The sequence below is a fragment of the Neolamprologus multifasciatus genome, chromosome 6 (genome assembly GCF_963576455.1).
Source record: "Neolamprologus multifasciatus chromosome 6, fNeoMul1.2, whole genome shotgun sequence".
NCBI classification, from domain to species: Eukaryota; Metazoa; Chordata; class Actinopteri; order Cichliformes; family Cichlidae; genus Neolamprologus; species Neolamprologus multifasciatus.
In genome coordinates, this window is record NC_140444.1 from 16,711,031 (window position 1) to 16,730,026 (window position 18,996).

An 18,996-nucleotide genomic window follows, 5' to 3' on the forward strand; every position below is an offset into this window, starting at 1 on the left:
TTTAGAGTCAGAATGACATTTAATAATCAATAGCCCATTTGATTTGCCCCGTAAAATAAGTCCAGCAGCCCTACTGCATATTTAGTACAGATAATTTTCCGAGCCTGGCGGTATGAGGCGAGGTCCGCATCGAGTTTCCTCTTTCTTTCCATTAATTAAAATTAATTGGCAGCAGATCCTCTCACACGAGCGCCGCATGGACTCGTGCTGCCCATATGCGTGATACATATTGATCTGCTTAGGCTGCTGTTACTGCGTCTACGGGTCTAGTGACAGATATCAAGCAAAGCTGGTTTGTTTGCATTCTCTCGTATCTCCTTGAGAGCTCGTGTTTGTATGTCGAGTATATTAAGATAACACCAGTCAAAGATTAACCCCAAAGACGCCCGTGCATCCTGCTTCTTTCACACCTGTAATTGAAACACGACTTAAACATTTGCATTAATTTATGCTCTGCTCTTTTTAATTATCTTTTGATGTGTCATTAAAACGGAATACACGCCGTCTGCGTGTATGTGTGCGTGTGTGGGTCCACATGAGTGTACACACGGATGCTGACGTGCGTAATGTAGATTGCTTGTAGCCTAACCATCCGTCCATCCTTCCACATTCGTCCAGTGACTCCATTAAGAGTTTGTTCTTGATCACTGTCGTGTAAATAATTCACAAATCACAGAAAACATGTAAAAGTGGTGTAAACAACCTACAATGCATTATTAATGCTGATAAAAGCTTTTTTGGAATAGCCTGATAGGTGACGGACCGACGAGCCAAAGTGGCGGTGCAAAACATTGCCAAACATTAGCAGGAGTTGGTTTTTTGTTTTTTGCGTACGCGTGGCATTGTTTCACGTCCTTGTGACGGAAATGCATTTGCATGAAGTTTTAATGCGGCTTGAAGGTCGAGGGGGGCGGGGGCGTCGTTAATTAAAACTTCTATGTGCTGCGTTTTTGAATTCGGTTATTTCAGACTGCTGTTAAGTCCCGTTTATCGAAAATGAAATGGGTTCCTAGCGCCAAATTCTGAAGCTTTTGCCGCAAAATAAGAAACGTTTAACAATGTGCCGGGAGATTGTTTAACTGCTCCCCTCGCGGTTCACGCGCAGAACATTTTTATTTGTTCACTTGATTCTCGCTCATACGCCATTCATGTCCAATTATACGCACTTCTTAAGGGTTTTAGATTTTTTTTGGACTTCAAATGAGTCCTTGAAATTCACTCGGCCATGTGCGATTGGCTGAGCCATTAGAAGCATGAAGTGAAATGTGCACAGGCTACAATAGCCGTGCCATATAGCAGTAGCACAAGAAGAGGGGGGGGGGGGGGGAGTGAAGATGTTGCAGACAGCATCTTTGGTGTTAGAGATAAAAGCATTTTTATCGCAACCAAACAGCCAAGTGAATCACTGTATATGTAGCAGCGCACAATATGTGTGGCAATCTGTGTGAAATTCACACAGCCAGTTTCTATACAGTTAGACTGTCCAAATCAAACATTCATTCTTAAGCTGAATTTTGAGATTGTTCTTTTTCCGGTTTCCACCTAGAAGTCGCCATTGTCCCAAAGGGTCAAATGTTCAAGCCCCATGCCATAACAGCTAACTACCTGCTAGTGTGTGCTTTTTGTGTGCATACAGTACTTCTTTTTCCGTCCTGTTTTGGGCCACGGCTCTCCTGCGTCAGCATAGGTTCTGGTTTCACTGGGACCGGTCAGTGACTGCTGGTGTAAGCCGAGGTGGGTCTGCATGATCTGGTAACATACCAATCCTTACCGGCATCACTTTGCACCCACACATGCACACACACACCCTATAATCCTGCGCACACATAGCTAGTTTGCAGGCACAGCTCTGTCGTGGTGGACGGTAAGCAGGGTGAAAATGGCCAACTGCAGGCCAAGGGCAAGCAGGCAGGCCGGCAGTGAGTTGTAGGCAGAACCCAGGGGTACACTGTGTTCTTTTTACTTATTCATCCTTTGCTCGAGGCAGACAAGGTCCAACTTACGCTCCTTGGCCCCGAGTGAGAGCTGGTAGGCAGGCACAAAGGAAAGCGTGCTTGGGAGTAAGAAATGGCAGATGATGATGTCAGTTTAGCAGTGTCTAAATACAGTTGGATCACGGGCTACCAATAAATGTTCCTGATATGTGTGAGGGATTGATTTGTGCCTAAATTATCTTAAATTGTTGCTCAAAATTTTGAAATCGCATGCGTAGTGTCAAACGGTAGTCTATACTAAAATTATGAGTTTTTGTTTGTAACGTCACCAAAAAAGAAAAAAATATGCAATTGAAGGACCCATAAAGCCCCAGACCTATAGCCTAAGGTAGCTCTTGGACAGTCCTCCTATGGCAGTGTGTGTTTGTTTGAATGTGGGTGAATCTGTCTTGGAGGTGATTTAAATCCAACACAGTGGCGCTCTGTTTATCCCTTATCTGTGCAGTCTTCCCAACTGCCCATAGAAAATGGATTTATCATGCTTAACCGAGGCACTTGGCACAATCCGGTAATAGGTGGCTGTCCTCTGGATGGATGAGCATGTGTTTGTGTGGCCGATATGCGCGTGTTTATGTGTGGCCTTGTGCACATGTTGCCTCCTCCCTGTCCTCTGCCTTCTAGTGTGGATTAGGTTTAGGTTGATCTGTGGCCAGTGGTAGCAGGCGGCCCCTATAGCGGTCTTATGTTGGTCTGAGATAGTTTTGTTTACCGAGCCATACTGCACACATATGTATGCATGAAGATACGCAAACTCATCCGAAAAGAGAATGAACACTCACGTAATGTTATAGACTGATAGACAGACACGTTCAGGAGCGGGAGCAGCAGCAGCAGAGTCTAAATCCCCTCACCGTGCTGATACTGGGAACGCTGCTCCGACTTTAGCCTTTGCCAGTTTTTGTCACGGGGGTGGAAAATGCTCCAAAATCAAATTTTCACAATTGTCCCTCAGAGCTTTTGTTGTGGCTTTGCTCACTATGCGATATAATTTTAATCTTGGCTGGGGTACGAATTAAGTGTGTAAAGTGCTCGTGTGATTGACTGATAATTGCATATCCTCCCTGTGCAAGACTGTTATTTTTTTCTCAGGTTTCAGAATCAGAGGTGCAACAACTAGCAGTTTACAGTCATTTAACGTGAAAAGACTTTAGTTTGCCAGCAAAAGAGATGAAATCATCAGACGATGGAAATGTGAGAAACTACTAAGGAATCAAGAGATGAGAAGATGCAAGAGCCAAAGAAGTGCGTTGCTCTTGCATCTGCTTGGGACAGACTCCCCTTCACCTTCATCCCCACTTCTCCTTCTCCTCCACACCCCTCCACCTTCTCAATTAGCTCCCTTTTAAAGAGAAGTAACGGTTAGTGAGTGATCGGCATTGTTCGAGGATGAGCTTCAGTTGTTGTTGTTGTTTGTCTCACCCTCTCCCTGTATCTTGCTCCATCCCCCTCCTGTGTGACCCGTTGGTGTGTTTTTCGTTCTTTTTGATTTTCTCAGAGGCTTTTTTTTTTCCTTTTTTTTTTGTGGGGGTAACCCCACTGAATGGGACAATGCAGCCTAGCGTGAAATTAAAGCTCTTAGTTAGTTTGGAGTTGCTCAAAAGAGGATTTTACACATGCATGCATTCATCACCCTCCCATACGCTATAGATATAGCTAATTAGAGGAAGTATACCCTATTTCGAGCATCAAGAGCCCAATTAAAAGAGTAGGGGAAACCTCAGTGAGTGAGATCTAGGCCAAATCAGCTCAGTGAAAGCAATTCTGTTTCCTTGCGTGTGAACAGTATGGCTCCTTCCTTAATCCAGGCGGGAAAATATGGACAAGGCTGATATGAGAAGAGTGCAAGTTTCATTAACATATGCATGTCACGTACTCAGTAAGTAAATCAAGAAAACATTCTGATTGATCATCCTGACAGGCGAGCGTCAGATTCAAAACAGATTGGGCTGCTCTTGCTGACTCTTCCAAGTCTCATTTTGGAAGTAGTCTGCACCAAAATGTCTGTCATGTGTGCACATTTTTGTTGTTCACGTCAAAGACATTTATTTGTGCTCGCCCCCCCCCCCCCAATCAGTTAAAACAGCCTTGTGATTGTTTTGCCTCGTCGGTGCAGGGCTGCAGCAGCCACGGGAGCGTTAGCCGAAAAATCAACCAGGCCAAACGAACATGTCTGACATTTGTTACGGATGCGCTTGCAAACTCCCAATCACCGTGATTCCCTTTGACAATTGTAATTCCCCGTATTATTAAGTAACGCACACACATGTGCGTGCACACACATTTCTGTTCAGCCATGTGTCCGCAGTGTAACTGTGGACACAGAGGTCTGTAGTTCCAACTGCAGCCAGGGAATCCAGTTAGTGAGTCAGACTTTGTGGAACAAAGTGTGCTGCTCTCTGATTTTCTCCCTCTCACTCTGTCTGTCTCTCTCTCTCTCTCTCTCACTCCTGTTGAGAGCGCTGGCAGCTTGCCAGGGGTGGAAAAATCTATAAGCCGTTGCGTAATATACCATATCTTTACCTTGGTTGAACCCAGCGCAAGATCCACAGCTGTGTGAGCACACAAACAGAGAAATGAGTGTGCTCATGCCCCGTGTGTGTGAGGCAGAGAGAAAGAGGCCACAGACAGAGGGAGAGAGACACACAGAGTAGCTTCTTTGTGGCCAGTTTTCACTGTGTACCCTCATATAAACAGTATCACACCACTTTGATCAAATGCTGCTGACAATTTTTTTTTTCTTAAGTGGACCGAGCATAGTGTTCTAATCACTCTCTGGAGAACTAAGCTCAGGCCACATAAGATTTATCTGTTTTTGAGGTGGCCGATGTCAAAAATGGAAATCAAATTAGGTCCATGTTTTGCTTGCATGACATATGAACTCCATGGAAACGCCACTGTACTTCCAAAGTCAGAGGGGTGAGCGTATCGCTCTTCACGAGGTACTTGTGCTCTGTGCATAACTTCAGGGAGGAAATTAGAATATCGAATAAATTAAAGTGTATCCGGCCTCTCATGTTTGGCACGCTTCCTCTCATTCGTTTCACAAGATTGGGGTTTGCTGTGTTTGGAGCTGTTTGTGCAAGTGCAGGCCTCGCTCGCAGTGTCCATCTGCACCTGAAGCTTCTTCGGGAGCAGTCGCTGTTTATACTCCTGTGGGAGGGAGTGTAATGTTTTGATTGGATGCCTCTGAACGCTGTGTAGCTGCTGACTTTCAGACTTTTGTACTGAGCGCGCCTTCGTTCATGGGTGTCAGCTCTGTTATAGAGATATTCTTATAAATGGCAAAAAAAAAAAAAAAACCCACAAAAAAAACTCCAAAAGAAACAAAAATAAATGTGTGAGTAAAGACAAGTTTGAGCTTCTTTCCAAAGCGTGCGGGTCTCCGTGTGATCATTTAAGTAAAACGAGATGCCAAATATTGTCTAATCAGTCCTCCATCTTAACTAATATGATCAATCCAGGCAGTGATATTAGCCATCTGAAATTCACATGATAGGACTGATTCATTTTTGATTATGCTGATTGCTATTAAATGGTCTGTAATGACTACTGATAATCCCCATATGCAGCTCGGAACTCTGGATTCGCTGGGAGGCTGTTGTTTGTTAATGCACCACTGAAACCTAAAACACATACAGATGTGTGTGTGTGGGACAAAACCACAAACCCAATCGAGATCCCTTGCCATTGTTTCAGTGCATGCTCGTGCTTAATTTTTTACCGGGCTCGCTTATGGAAATGTTTGAGCGGACGTGCAGAGTAAACCCCACCACCCCCACCCGCGTATTCAACACATTTTTTTTCCTCCCCTTCAGCTACGCAGTGTAAAGGGTCAAACTGTTAGTGTGGTGATGGTGGTTTGGACCCGGAGGGCGGGCGGGGGGGTGAGAGCTCTATGAGGGAGGTAGCTTCATTTGCGTGGAAGAAGGATACTGCATCATTTTTCACCTCATGTATTGCATATGTATGTCTGTGTATACTGTGTAAACGTTTGTGAGACTGACTGCTGATATGTTTGTGTTTATTGACTCAAAGAGACAGGCCGTGGCTGCGTACACAGCGGTGTACGGGTGGCAGGGGTCCAGGACTGGGGGAAACGTGTGTGTTTAAAGTACACACAGGCCTAATTATGCTGATTTAAGCATTCTTGCGGTCCTCCCTCTGGCTTGTGGTGTGTTAACTGGCACTGGGGCGTCCAGCAGAGAGTGAGAGAGGCAGTGAGGGAGTGAGGGAGTGACGGAAAAGATTGGAAAAAAAAGAAAAAGAAGACAGAAATAGAATAGGGCAACCTTAATCAAAAGACTGATTAAAATTAATAAGGAGGTCGGCAAAAAGAGAAATGGTGGCAGTTTAAAGTACTGAAAAAGGTCCCAGATGCTAGCGAAACAGGGGAAAAACATACAGCACCATCAAACTTCCCGGCAGGTTTTTTCCCTCCTCACTTTGGGGTTAAGAGCGCGCCCGCTCTTCATATTTATTTTTATATTCAGATGTTATGGATTGCTCCGGGAAAAGGCTGTCCCTTTTCCCAGCAGAGGAATTAATACTGTTTGAATGTTCTTCCTGCAGTCGAAAAAGAAGGAATTTTGCAATGCAGTTTAAAAAGGTTTATTAGTTAAATCCTGACCGGTGCTAAATAAACAGGCTAGGGATGATTAAAATGAACCCTTGTTTGTTTACTCTCTAATTTCTGGCCTGTGTGCATGCGTGCACCTGTCTCCTGTCTTTTAAGTGGTGCAGTTAAGATTGTAAACTATCCAAAAAAACAGAAAAAGTTTTTTTTTTCCTTTTTTGTCGGGTGAGAATTTTTTTTTTTAAGGAATTGTAAATACGTGTGTGTTTAGCAGGAGTTGTGCAACTTTACTTCATGAGTTTGTTACCTGAAAAGTATCCAAGCATTAAAAGGTACATAAAGAGCCCGCGCAGATTCCTCCTATAACACAGCCGAGCGGAGATTGATGATGTTGGCCAATGTGTGTTCAAGCTGCTTTTCATGCAGGTGATTAAATCCTGCTGGAGACGAAGGCAGGGCCGCTCGGTGTCTTCGGGTTCATTCACTGCACTCTCTGAGACGGGCTCAAGCAACACCAAAACTCACATGTGTTTTCATTTGAAAGACGCTCTCACTTTCATACACCTCATTTCTTTATGCTTTTTTCTTTTTCTGCCCCCCCCTTTTTTTAATAGATGTGTTTGCCTATCTTTGTTTTTCTCTATCATTCCTCATCAACTCCCTTAGCTCTCTTTTTTGCTCGCATTACATCTGTTACCTCAACCATTTCTTGTGTATTTTACCTCATTCTTTCCAGCCCCCTCTCCTTTCTTTCATTCCCTCAGGAGGAGCCATAGTCTTATCTGGGATATGTTGGATTTGGTGAGCTTAAAAGCCACTTTACTAACTCCCTGTCTGCTTCTCCTGAGAACAGCACGAGCTATCTTAAACAGTTTCACCATTCACCAGGCTTTGTCCATTGGAATGCTGCTCAATGGGCAACTTTTTACTCCCTATTGGCTTTTTATGCTAATCTTTTACCTGGCTTTCCATCTTCTGGACCTCCTTCCCTTCTCTGTTTCTCGTTCTGCCTCTTTTCTGTTCCTCCGCTGTCTAAAATACTTGATATACACATATTGGGTTTCTTTGGTGATGTGAAGGAATGCTAATGCATCATAACCATATTATAGTACTTAGAGTAGGCAAACGGTGCCAAGTGCTATCTGGAGAATCAAATCTCTGCACAAGAGCCTTTTCTCTGCTTCAGAGTGAAAAATGGTGTTCACATTTTGATTTTCCTCTCTGGAAATACATAAAGCCGAAAGCCCGTCTAAAATTTGCTGAAACAATGGTGTTGTTGTATTCAATAATGCAATTTCTCCAGGAATGGGAAAGCTAGCCTAAATAAAGATGAGGCCAAATCCTATTTTGCATCTGATCCAGGGCATACTGTGCTTTCTTCTCTCTGTATGAGAATAAACGTTTGGACGTTTTGCATATACTGTTACGACAATCTGGTCACAGGGACTTTTAAAAGCATTTGAATACCGTAACTGAAATTTAGTAAACAAAATATTTATTTGAATGCTTGAAGAGTGTAACCAAATTATAAGTGCAAATCCAGAAGCAATCCTAACAGGATATGATCAGACCGCGGGCAGGCCCTCTCTGGCGTATGGCAGGCAAACTGGAGTGAGGGATTTGCTCGTTTTATTATTAGGGCCGGCTTGTGTTGTTGATGGAGCGGCTCCATCCATGTTGACTCACAGAAAGACAGCGGTGATGGCTACACTGAGCAGGGGTGTCAGGCTTGGCTGATGACTCCAACTCCCCAAACAGCACTGCAAAGGCAAACCCTTCTTTGTGTGCGCATGTGCGTATGTATTTGAGTAAGTGGTGTGTTTCTGTGTGCGTGCGCACGCGTGTGTCTGTGGAGGCCATACTGCAGTTGTGTGTGTATCTTTCTGCATGTGTGTCTTTCAGTCCTGACAGCCAAGAAGCTTCAGCAGCATCTGACGTGGCAGCTCTTGCTGCTTTCAGTCCAGCTCTTTCCTTCTGGCTCACTTTTCTGTGATACTATCTTTTCATACAATCACATGTTTATAAATGGAGACTGCCTGTTGTTTCATACCGGAACGGTTTTGCTGAAGGTTTATCAAGTCTCTGCAAAACTGTAAATTTCGCTTAAAATAATATTGCAGGAATACTTTTTTTTTTTTGTAGTGACAAATTTTTTTTTGTTTTTAGAACAATAAAACTGAGCAGGATACTCGAATTAAAACACACACGCACACACACACGGACATATCTGGCAAGATCCAGTTTAAGGACTGCAAGGGCACATTTGGTTACATGTAAACAGTACTCCACTTACATGTTATACCAACTCTCAACACAATAGGGGGATTTTCTAGCTAAGGGCAATTGCAAAATACCACCTATAAATCAACCAGATGCAAGCTATTATGTAGTTATTTCCATATACTGCAGCGTAAAAGGATATACTGTTCTTTTGTTTTAAATTGTACTTTCTTAATTGCACTTATACTCTATAAATTAGAGTGGAGAAAATGGCATTTTTAGTAATAACTGCAACAATCAAATACATATGCATCGTCAGTATATGTGAAACTCTTAACTTAATTTAAAGTTTGGATCAGTATCCAGCTTTTTTTTTTTTTTTCCCTTCCTCATTTTTTCCTCCCAGGCTGTGAGGTGCCTTTTTATCGAGGTGGGTTCCCGCCACTTTACGTCCCCTCTGAGGACATGTACTTATGGCTGTCTGCCTGTGGTGCTGTGGTGCTCCTGAGGTCTGAGCGAGGTGGTAGTTTAGGCTGGGGAAGTCAATAAGCGTGGTCACAGAGGAGATAACTGCACACACACTCTCCCACGGCGCCCGTCTGCATGGTGTGTCTGTCTGTCCTCCCCCTGACTTTTATGGAAGATTCATCTTTAAAAAAGAAAAGCATTGGTTTGAGAGGATTTAACTTTCACAATGATTTGTGTGTGTGTGTGTGTGTGTGTGTGTGTGTGGTTGAGGGCTCTTTGTTTCTCACTTCACATGTGTTTGTGTTCTCAGTTTCCTCTGGCCTGGCATGGTGGCTATAGGCAGTGCCGTGCAAAATGGGCAAAGCGACCTTTAACCCTTAAACTGCTGCCTTAGAGATATGCATAACTTGCTATCAAGAGCCAAACCCCATCAAGCATTGCAGAGATTAAGACCCAGCTCTCAGGAGGCCATATGGAACAGACACCTTTAGCCCTAATGGGATCAGAGTCACATAGTCACTTGGAGCAGCAACTGACTCTTAACCCCTAACACCAACTCAGTGCAGACGAGCAAGAGTGCGCGGGCAAAGGCCCAGCTCATATCATGCCACAGGGAGCGGGCACCGTTTAACCCTCACAGTGCCAACCTATCAAGGGCGAAACTCCAACTTATATGATATGCAGAATTAAATCTGCAAGCTTCAGAGTTCCTGATAGGGAGCTGATGTGGAACTTGGATTGTAACGCCAGGGGGTCAGTGCTCCAAACATTTTTAGTGTTCTAGCTGTACATGTGGTCACCGGGCTGTTGTTTGTTAGGGGTATTTCCTCCATAAAAGCCTTTTTCATCCAGTTAATTTCAATCTGCAGTGCTTTTATGTCCTCGTAAAACATCGGCTTCCCGAAAACAAAAGCTAAAACTGTGTTTTCACATTTAGAAACACGATTATGAATTATAAAAAATAGTTTTCAGACTATTTGACTCTTAACCAACTAAAATGAACCCACAAAAAGCAGAGGGATGCATAGTTGGAGTGCCAGTCTAGTAACAAAATGCTGTAGCAATTTCATTTTATTTTTAGTAAATAAGCATATTAGGAATCAGTGCTGTTTCACCAACATTTTCAAAGTCTATTTTGCCACACTTGTAATCTCTGAAAGCATTGTATTTTTTTTTAAAAAAAGAAGAAGAATGCTACTTTTAAAACATGTAATTATGTCAAATCTAATTTCTCTCATGCAGTTTTTCCCCTTTTGTGAAAAGAGAGTGTTAATAGATTGAACAAAGACTCAGGGAAAAATCAAGGAAGCAATCAGTCACACAAAACAGGTAATAAATTCACAGGAAATATACGGACAATCGTGCCAAACAGTTTCTTTCAAACAATCTACTTAGCGATAAATGCTGACAGATGATATAATGGTTATAAAAACTGGAAGAGATCAAGAAAAACAGGGATTTCTGGAAGAGACTCTTTCCCTTTAAGGAATATAAACAGGGCATGTGTTATAGCATGAGTGGCTGTATGAGAGCGAGAGAGAGAAAGAGGGTAAAGCTAGTTTCTGCACTTGCCTGTCTGGCACCGGGCGAGGAATGAGTGCACAAGTTTGAATCTGGGTGAGTCAAGCTGCGCGAGGGAGAGGGCGCGAGAAAAAGGAGTTCCACGGTGAAAGGAGGGAGAGAGATGCTCGAAGATGGATAGCAGCTGAAAGAAAGGGGGAGCTCAGGCAAATTGGTCGGTGTGAGAGTGTGAGTGAAGCAGCAAAAAGCAGAGGGAGGGATAGTTGAAGTGCAACAACAAGATGAAGTGCAGGAAAGGGAAAGTGTTAGCGAGAGAGGGATTGCAGAGTAAGAGGTGAAAGGAATAAATGAAGGAATGGAGGAGTAGGTGATGGTGGGGGGCACGGAATGAATGTGTGTGTTGGGCTAGTGGTGAATCATTTGCATAAAGGGTGAGGGCACTCTGCCCAGCTTTGGGGAGAGGTTGGCATCTCGCCTTGCCGACTGGCAGAACGAGGACCAGGGAGGAATAAAAGAATGAGGGGGAGTGAAAGAGTGAGAGAGAAAGTCTCTCAATAGTGCATCTCTTGTGCGAGGAGTAGCAGGCCTTGGCTACTGCTGGAGCAGGGCATGGAGGGGAGGGGATATCTGGTTTCATTATCTGCTCGATTCCTGCTGTATTTGCTAATCATGAGGTTCAAAGCCCTTGCTGCAGCTGTAGGCAGGGCACGGGTAGCCAGTCTGTGCCGCTGGCATGTGCCGACTGGAACGCTGTAGGTGTGTGCAGCATGCACTTCAGTTTGGAGTGAGACAGAAAGTGTGAGACAGACGTTATGGCTTGCCTTTACTGAGGCAGAAAGCTGCCACACTCTGTCATCCCCCCTCAATCTTTCTCTCTGTGTGTTTCACACGCACGCACACTCTTAAGTGCCACACTGCCTACTTGACCTTATCAAGAATGGCTGCCCTTGTCAAGGGGAATTGCTGTATTCAGTTCTATTGCAATGTCCTGTCGGAAAACGCCACCTCCAGCAGTATCTGTTCGTTCGCGTGTGCATTTGGTGATGCTACAGAACCACACATACGGTAGTAATCTATACTGTATGTATTCATTTAGGAATTGCCTGCGAGTAATCCTATACCATACCGTCTAGCTGCAGCTACATGTCGGAGTGGTTTATTAAATCGTTGTTTGCAAAATGCAGTGCAGATCCTCCTAATTTAGTTTGAGCGCTCCCATCGCACTGTAATATCTAAACATTCTTTCTAATTGACGGCACTGATATCAGGATTAGCATCCAGTTTTGGATCAGGAGGGCAAAAGTCTAACGTTTCACGCAGCCTTCTTTAAAGTGCCCACAAAACATTTAGTGTTTGCCACATCTGAAGAGAAAAATTCAGATATATTTAACAAGCTGTGTTCTCCGACTCCAAATTTAATTCTGTTCTCCAAACATTTTCAGAACATAAATTGGGAGTATGACTCACTTGTGAGGTTAAAGCTCTGTTTACAATTAACTGTGTAAGGTGAAATTTATGCAAATGGACCAGAGTCATAGAAAAACCACATAAACCTCAGGAAAATCCTGGCTGAACAAATTTTGGATACTTAAAAAGAAACACAAAGAACCCTTGATCTTATCTTTGATGTGCTTACATTTGAGGCTGAAACGGTCTGCAAGACAAACCCGTCATACAAACGAGAAAACATATTTGAGTATAATATTACCCAGGTCTGCAGTTGTGTCAGAAGCCCCGGCTTGCTATCAGTCCTTGTGTCTCTGGAGCTGTTTAAAGCTCGCTTGCTCTGTCTTTCTCTCTCAGCCTCATGCCACAAATGGCTTCCAGACTTTCACACATAGTAATGCTTCAGTGTGTAAACAGGCGTAATTACACACGATGCGCAGACACACTTTTAACATCAATCTGTGCCGTTGGGAGGAAGAGAGCAGAAAAAGAGGAAGTTTTTCTTTTTTTTTTAATTCTTCCAAGGATTAAAATGGATGAAAAGGTTTTGAGGACGAAAGCGAATGAGTGGCAGGGATGAGACATTAAGGAGAACATTTCAAGAGAAATGCTGTGTGTCTGTGTGTGAATGTGATGGAACAAAAAAGGGAATAAATTTTGTTAGCGTTCTCAAGGAAATTGCATTTCATATGAACTTCTCGGTGTTCCTTTTTTAATATCTCCAAGAACAGTGAGGTCACTAACTTTCCACCTTCTAATGGCGAGATGATAAATCCAATCAGGCGTCCTCTCTGTGCACCCGATTTTCCCATGTTTCTTATATGAAGGAAACATGAAAATTTCCTCTCACAGAAACTTTTTTCTCTCTGCTGTTTGCATTTTCTTTTGTGTACAAATTTTAAAAAGGCATTATACACATATGGCATAAAATGGCTAGAACTCCATGTTTTACCAAGCCAATGAAAAATATTTGATTCCTATAAAAAGCAAAAACAACTGAAGAAACTTTAACCGAAAATGGTTTTTTTGAAGACACACACACACACACACACTTGCGCATGCATGCATGCATGCACACACACACACACACACACACACACACACACACACACACGCGCGAAATGATTCAGATCTCTCACAGTGCTTCCTTTATATCACCATAGTCTTTTTCAATATGTGATTTTACACAACAGATGTCAAAGTTAAATTACAGTTGTGACATGTCCTGACGTGCTGAAAATTTCATGAGCTTTCTCTCCGTCTTTCTCTCCTTTTCTCTCTCTCTCTCTCTCTCTCTCTCTCTCTCTCTCTCTGTGTGTGTAGTCTGATTTTACAGGATCATCTAGATATAAAATAACAGAAAACCTGTGAAAGAAATATAACTTCAACAGACAAATCTGGCGTTCAGCTATATGGTTGCATAATCTTAAAACATTATTTTAAGTTTAGGTTCAATTTATATTATAGTAAATATATTGTAAAATAAAACAACATTTGGAGCAGTGGTACATTTAGGTGTAGCTATAAAATATAATACACATTCATGATGCCCCCTTTTAACTGATTATTGCTAAAAAAAAAAAAAAAACCCCAAAAAAAAACCAACACTTTTTAAAATAACTTATTAAAGAAAAAAATTCTGTCACCCTTGAAAAAGCTTTAAAAAGTCTTTGGTATTACTTAGTTTCAAATGTATAATAAATTGACATCCTTTAATCTATTTTGGCAATTACAAGTAAGGTTTAAAAAAATAACTTGTTATAGAAATCTTAGATTTTAAAACTTGAATAATCTCTAAAAATGTAAATTATTTAGGTCATGAAGAAAATATGAGCAAATGACATTTATTTCATGAATTTGGTTTTAAGTTTTTCTTTTAAATTTCTGCATGACTTTGAATCACACAATTTAAAAGAAGAAAATAAATAAAGCACCCTTTTTTGCTATTAACCTGAAATATTTAACCTGCAAAACACTGACATCAAATGTAAGAATGTAATGCCTGCTTCCTTACTGTTACCTCAGCGTGCAGGATGTGGCATAAAGCAGGCCTAAATGTCGAAATTTCCTCCCACGTGTCCTGAGTTTATTTTTGCTCCTTTGATATTTATTTGCACACTTAGACTGATACCTCAAATTCATCTCAGGTAAACACGACAATGTGGGAAACAGGCCAAAGTTATGCTTGTTAAAATTAACTGCATCGTAGACACTGAGGCGGGTAGAAACTATTGCTCCTTTCTAAAATCGATCGATATTTCTTATAGTTAAATTGAGGCTCTTTATAAATATGTAATGAAAAAAGGGAAGAAAGCCGCATAAACGCTTTAGAGCAGTTGTGATTGATTTTACTCTGATTAACGTGTGTTTTCACAGAGGTCACACTTTATAGCCTAATGCTAAGCCTATGTTAGCAGCAGGAATTGAACTAGCATACATTTTTATTAGTTTATCATTAGTTTGACCCCCTTTGTAGTTGGTAGGCCTCTCAACAGAGACAGCCTCAGAGCTCTTTTTTGGCGTGAGAAAGAGGGACGTTTGATTTGAACAGGTTAGAGCAGTCGACTTCAAGGCCTGCAATTTATTTTTTACAGAGAAACATAAAAAGTCTAATTCAGAAACAGACCGACGGATGCTGGGAACGACGGTCGTGGAGGTTAACGGGCGCTATCAGCCAAAAACCAAACGCTAAACTTTTTTTTGCCTTTCTTTTTCTGAAGATGGTGAAAATGGGGCTTCGTTGTTTCAGAGGTGAGAGTATTAATTTTCATAATGTTTTGGGAAATGTAGGAAGTCGAGGTGCAGGCCCATTTCTGATGGAGGACAGGACACACAGAGGGTTTTTTCTCATTTAAAGGATATATGGTGGACTCGAATTTAACGCTATTTTAATTCAATTTTTGGCCTCATTTCGTAGCCCCTGCTATTTAAACAGTTAACATAATCCCCGAGCCAGTCTTACGTGACAAACTGGTTTAATGAGTAAACTCAAACGGAGCGCTCTCGTTAATTTTCTCCGAATTGTTGAACACGGTGATTTATTTATTTTTTTATAGGTTTCTTAACTCTGGTGTTTTGTTGGTGCTTGAAGCCTCAATAAAACCTGAGTTTGGATTTCATTTCTCTGCTGCTCTCTGCGTTTGTACCGTGTCAGGGCTGGAGCGGAATGGAGTGAGTGGAGATTGGCTCGCCCGGCCTGACCGAACAAAGGTCGTCATTTTCTGAAAGACAGAGCATGGCATGCAGAGATAAGAGGAGCGCTCTCTTACATTATTGCAGTGCAGATAGCTACAGAGCGCCGTGGCTCAGGCCTGGAAAAACTGCCACTGTTTCTTCTGCCGTGAAGAATTGTGGGCAAACAGGAGAAATCTTCCCTAATGAGCTGAAGGAGCTGCGGGTTTGAAAATGTCAAAAAAGGACACATTAAACAGCGGGGTGCCACACAGACTGATTTCTTAGCCAAAATAATAAATATTTTTTTTCTTTAACTGCAATTTGTGCACAAACCTCAATGGCTGTGCATAATTTTGCATTTGGTCCAGTTTATGATCATAAGAAGGAGGCCCTGTAGCAGATTTAACTAAGTGGTTTTAAAAGGGGAATTTTTTTGTTTCTTTTAGAGGGGTTGTAGGGGGTATTGTTTTTTTGCATAGTATTTGCAGATACAATTTTATCTCGTAATAGGATACCTTCAGTTTTTCATCCTGTTTTTGCGGTGTGAAGATTTAACAGGAGTTATGCTGTTCAAAAAATGTCTCAGGGCTCATCTGCTAAAGAAAACACGTCGCTTCGGACAATGGATTGGTTTTCATTTCCCTGATATGAATCTTGGTTATCATTTCGCTTGTCAGTAATGTGATGATATTGAGGAAGTAACGACAGTGCTTGGCACATAGCTCTCCTGTTCTTTGTCTGTGGCCCATTCATTAAAAAAGTCTAGATCCCTTCAGTCTTTTCAAATAAGTGGCAAACACACCTCCGTTATTATTCTTCAAAAACAAAAACAAACACACACATCCTATTTAATTCCATCTCCTCATGTTCCATTTGCCTGTTTTTTTTTTTTTTCTTTCTCTTGCCTCCACCATCTTCTCTCATTCCCACATTATTCACGTGTTCAGCGTGGCTGTGTGAGGCAGGCGTATGCTAGCACGAACAATCGGCACCCGGCCCGGCTCAGCCTGGTCCAGATGGGGTCTGTACCCCCCTTCCTCCCCCAACAGTAGCAGCCAGTCAGCCAGCCAGCCAGGCAACCAACTAGCCAGCTAGCTACCCACCTGGGTAGCCAACCAGTCATTCACCCAGCCCGTCATGCGGCCTTTCAGCCAACCTGGCAGCCAGCTTGTCAGCCATTCAGTGGACCAGCCAGTCATCCAGGCTGCAGCTCCTCTGTCAGACGCTGACAGAGGGAGCAGGCCAGGCTAAATCTGATGGTCCTGGGAGCCAACCAGAGGACTCTGGCCTTTGTAGGGCGTTCACACAGACAGCCTGTCCCGTTGCACAGCAGGGGGCTTCAACTCACAATCAAATGAATGGACCCTCAACTTTGCCACATGACAAGTTAGCTTTTTATGGCTGCCCACTGTCAAGATTCCAGTTTTGACAATGTCTCTGTAATTCCTGTGAGCCTCGTGGACTGATTCATGTAATTTGGACTGCGTAAATGGGTAAATGTGTTCCTTTTTTGTAAATTGGGAGAATGACATTTAAATGCACTTCTAGGGAGTGGAGCAGCCCTTACGTATTTCACATCAAATCATCACAGAGATATTATTTTTCTGACAAATGCATCCGATTATGTTGAATCGGCCCTCGGTGGGAGCCTTTGTGTCAGATATTTCTCGCTTGGTGCTCTGGGCACAGCTTGTACCTCTGAGGTCGTGTGAGTCAGCCAATGAGGATGAGACAACTTGCTGTCCAGAGCAGCTATGCAGGCCCGTGCTGCCTCACTTTCTGCTGCTGCTAAGTCCCAATTATGTGTCATTGTGGGATTCATAATGCAGCACGATGAAAATATGGGCAATTAACTGGCTGCAGAATGAAAATATTATTGTCCTTACTATTATAAAGACCAGCATATCTAAAGCTGAATGCATTCGACTCAACTTTACAATTACAGGAAGCTGTGTAGTCTGTTTTTGATAGTTTTATAAGGCTTAAGCTATATAGGCTACTTGCATGAACCCATCCACCACAGCATTTTGAGGCATCATTGTCAATCAGATCCAGCTTCTCACCCACAAACAAGATAACTCTCTAATTTGATAACAGAAACTTTTAATGTGTTTCTGTTTCTATGGTGCTGGGGCTATTAAAGTGGAGTAACAGGAAAAGGAAAAAAAGGAGGCGAAGGGGCCAGTTTGGATGTAAGACTGCATTTTGAAACAGGAGAGCATGTTTTTGGATGGTATTTTTTGTTTTGGGGGGTGGAGGGGGGTCTTTTTCTTCCCCCCTCCTCTCTTTGTTTGTGTGGTAAATCCAGGAGCAGCTGCTGGTCTCAGGGTCTAGTGGGATTTTGGGTCTGTGTTTTCTCATGCCATCCCATGCCAAGGTGGTGTAACGCGAGCAGAGAGAGAGAGAAAGAGAGAGAGAGCGGGAGAGGGGTGTTTCAGGAGTGGGGGGGTGCAGTTAGAGAGTGAGCTGGTTTGTTGGGATGGCTGTGACCATGTTGGTGACGAAGGTGGTGAGGGAGGGAGAAGTGTGTGGGGGGAGCTTTAGGAGGCGGGTACTGTCTGGATGCATGTAAAATTAATATCCTCTGGACTTTGCCTTTGCACTAGATTGGAACTTGTCTGTTTGGCTAATGACGTGCCTTCTGCCTGCACCACACACAATCCACCCCCTCCCGCCCTCTCTCCACTACCAGCCACCAACCATCCACACCCCCACCTCTTTGCTTCTCCCTCTGCCATCTCTCTCTTCCCTCCTTTTCAGTGCTTTGAGCGTGCGTATTGGCTGGGCTGTTTGAGACTCGATGCCAAATAGGTGGGCCCTCTGCGTGTTGGCACAGACTCAGTCAATGGTTAGAGACGGAAAGTGGAGAGGAAGAGAGAAAGAGAGAGACAGAGTTGGAGAGAAAGAGGGGGAAAAAAGAAGCTGCACTCGGGTTTGCCAGCGGTCGTGCACAGTCTTCCAACATTGATTCGGTCCTCTTGTTTTTGTTTTTTTTTCCTTCTTCTCCTCTGTCCGCACCCCCCTTGTCCAGCTCTCTCTCTCCCTCTGCGTGAGTCTTATGCAGATCAGAATTGAACCAATAGCACGCGTTGCTTTGCCAGCCATTTTTTTTTATTTTTGTTTTTCATCAAGATATTTTCTCTGCATGTTTTTGCAAACAAAGAAAGAAGCTTGTTTTAATTTTTGACAATTTTATTATTTTGCTGCACTATCTGTTTTATTTTATTTGTGCACACCCAGCTCCTTTTTTTCATCCTTTTAGACACAGAGATTGCTAAACTTTCTACACTCCTTCTGCTCTGCTCTTGCACAGCACCTCTCCTGCAGCTCTTGCTACAGTACCTCCTGTGTTCTTGTGCTGGTATTACACTGCGCCCCCTGGCCTGTCTCCTCTTTCTCATCTTTTTTGCCCCCTGCTGCTTTTATTGGACAGTTTATCAGCTTCTTTTTTTCTTCTTCTTTTTTTCCCCCCCTCACTCTTTTGTTTTCAGCATTACTTCAGCGCCTTTTTTGACTCTACAATCCAGTTATTGTACTGGCTCTGCATTTTAAGTTTCTTTGCAATCGACGGGGTGAATTTATGATGAGAGAGCAAAATGG

General features: G+C 42.9%; 1 protein-coding gene across 10 annotated transcripts in view; it reads left to right on the forward strand.

Annotated features, from left to right (window-relative positions):
• Nucleotides 1-18,996, forward strand: part of nfixa (nuclear factor I/Xa) — a 109,264-nt gene that overhangs the window by 13,934 nt on the left and 76,334 nt on the right. Inside the window, exon 1 of one of the 10 annotated variants that reach the window (XM_085162864.1) lies at nucleotides 14,084-18,995. The exons of the other annotated variants lie outside the window; for them this stretch is intronic. Coding sequence (XP_085018990.1) covers nucleotides 18,993-18,995 — 3 coding nt within the window. The 5' untranslated portion in view covers nucleotides 14,084-18,992. Of the gene's footprint in view, nucleotides 1-14,083; nucleotide 18,996 lie in introns of those variants that run through there. 10 annotated transcript variants of the gene reach the window in all.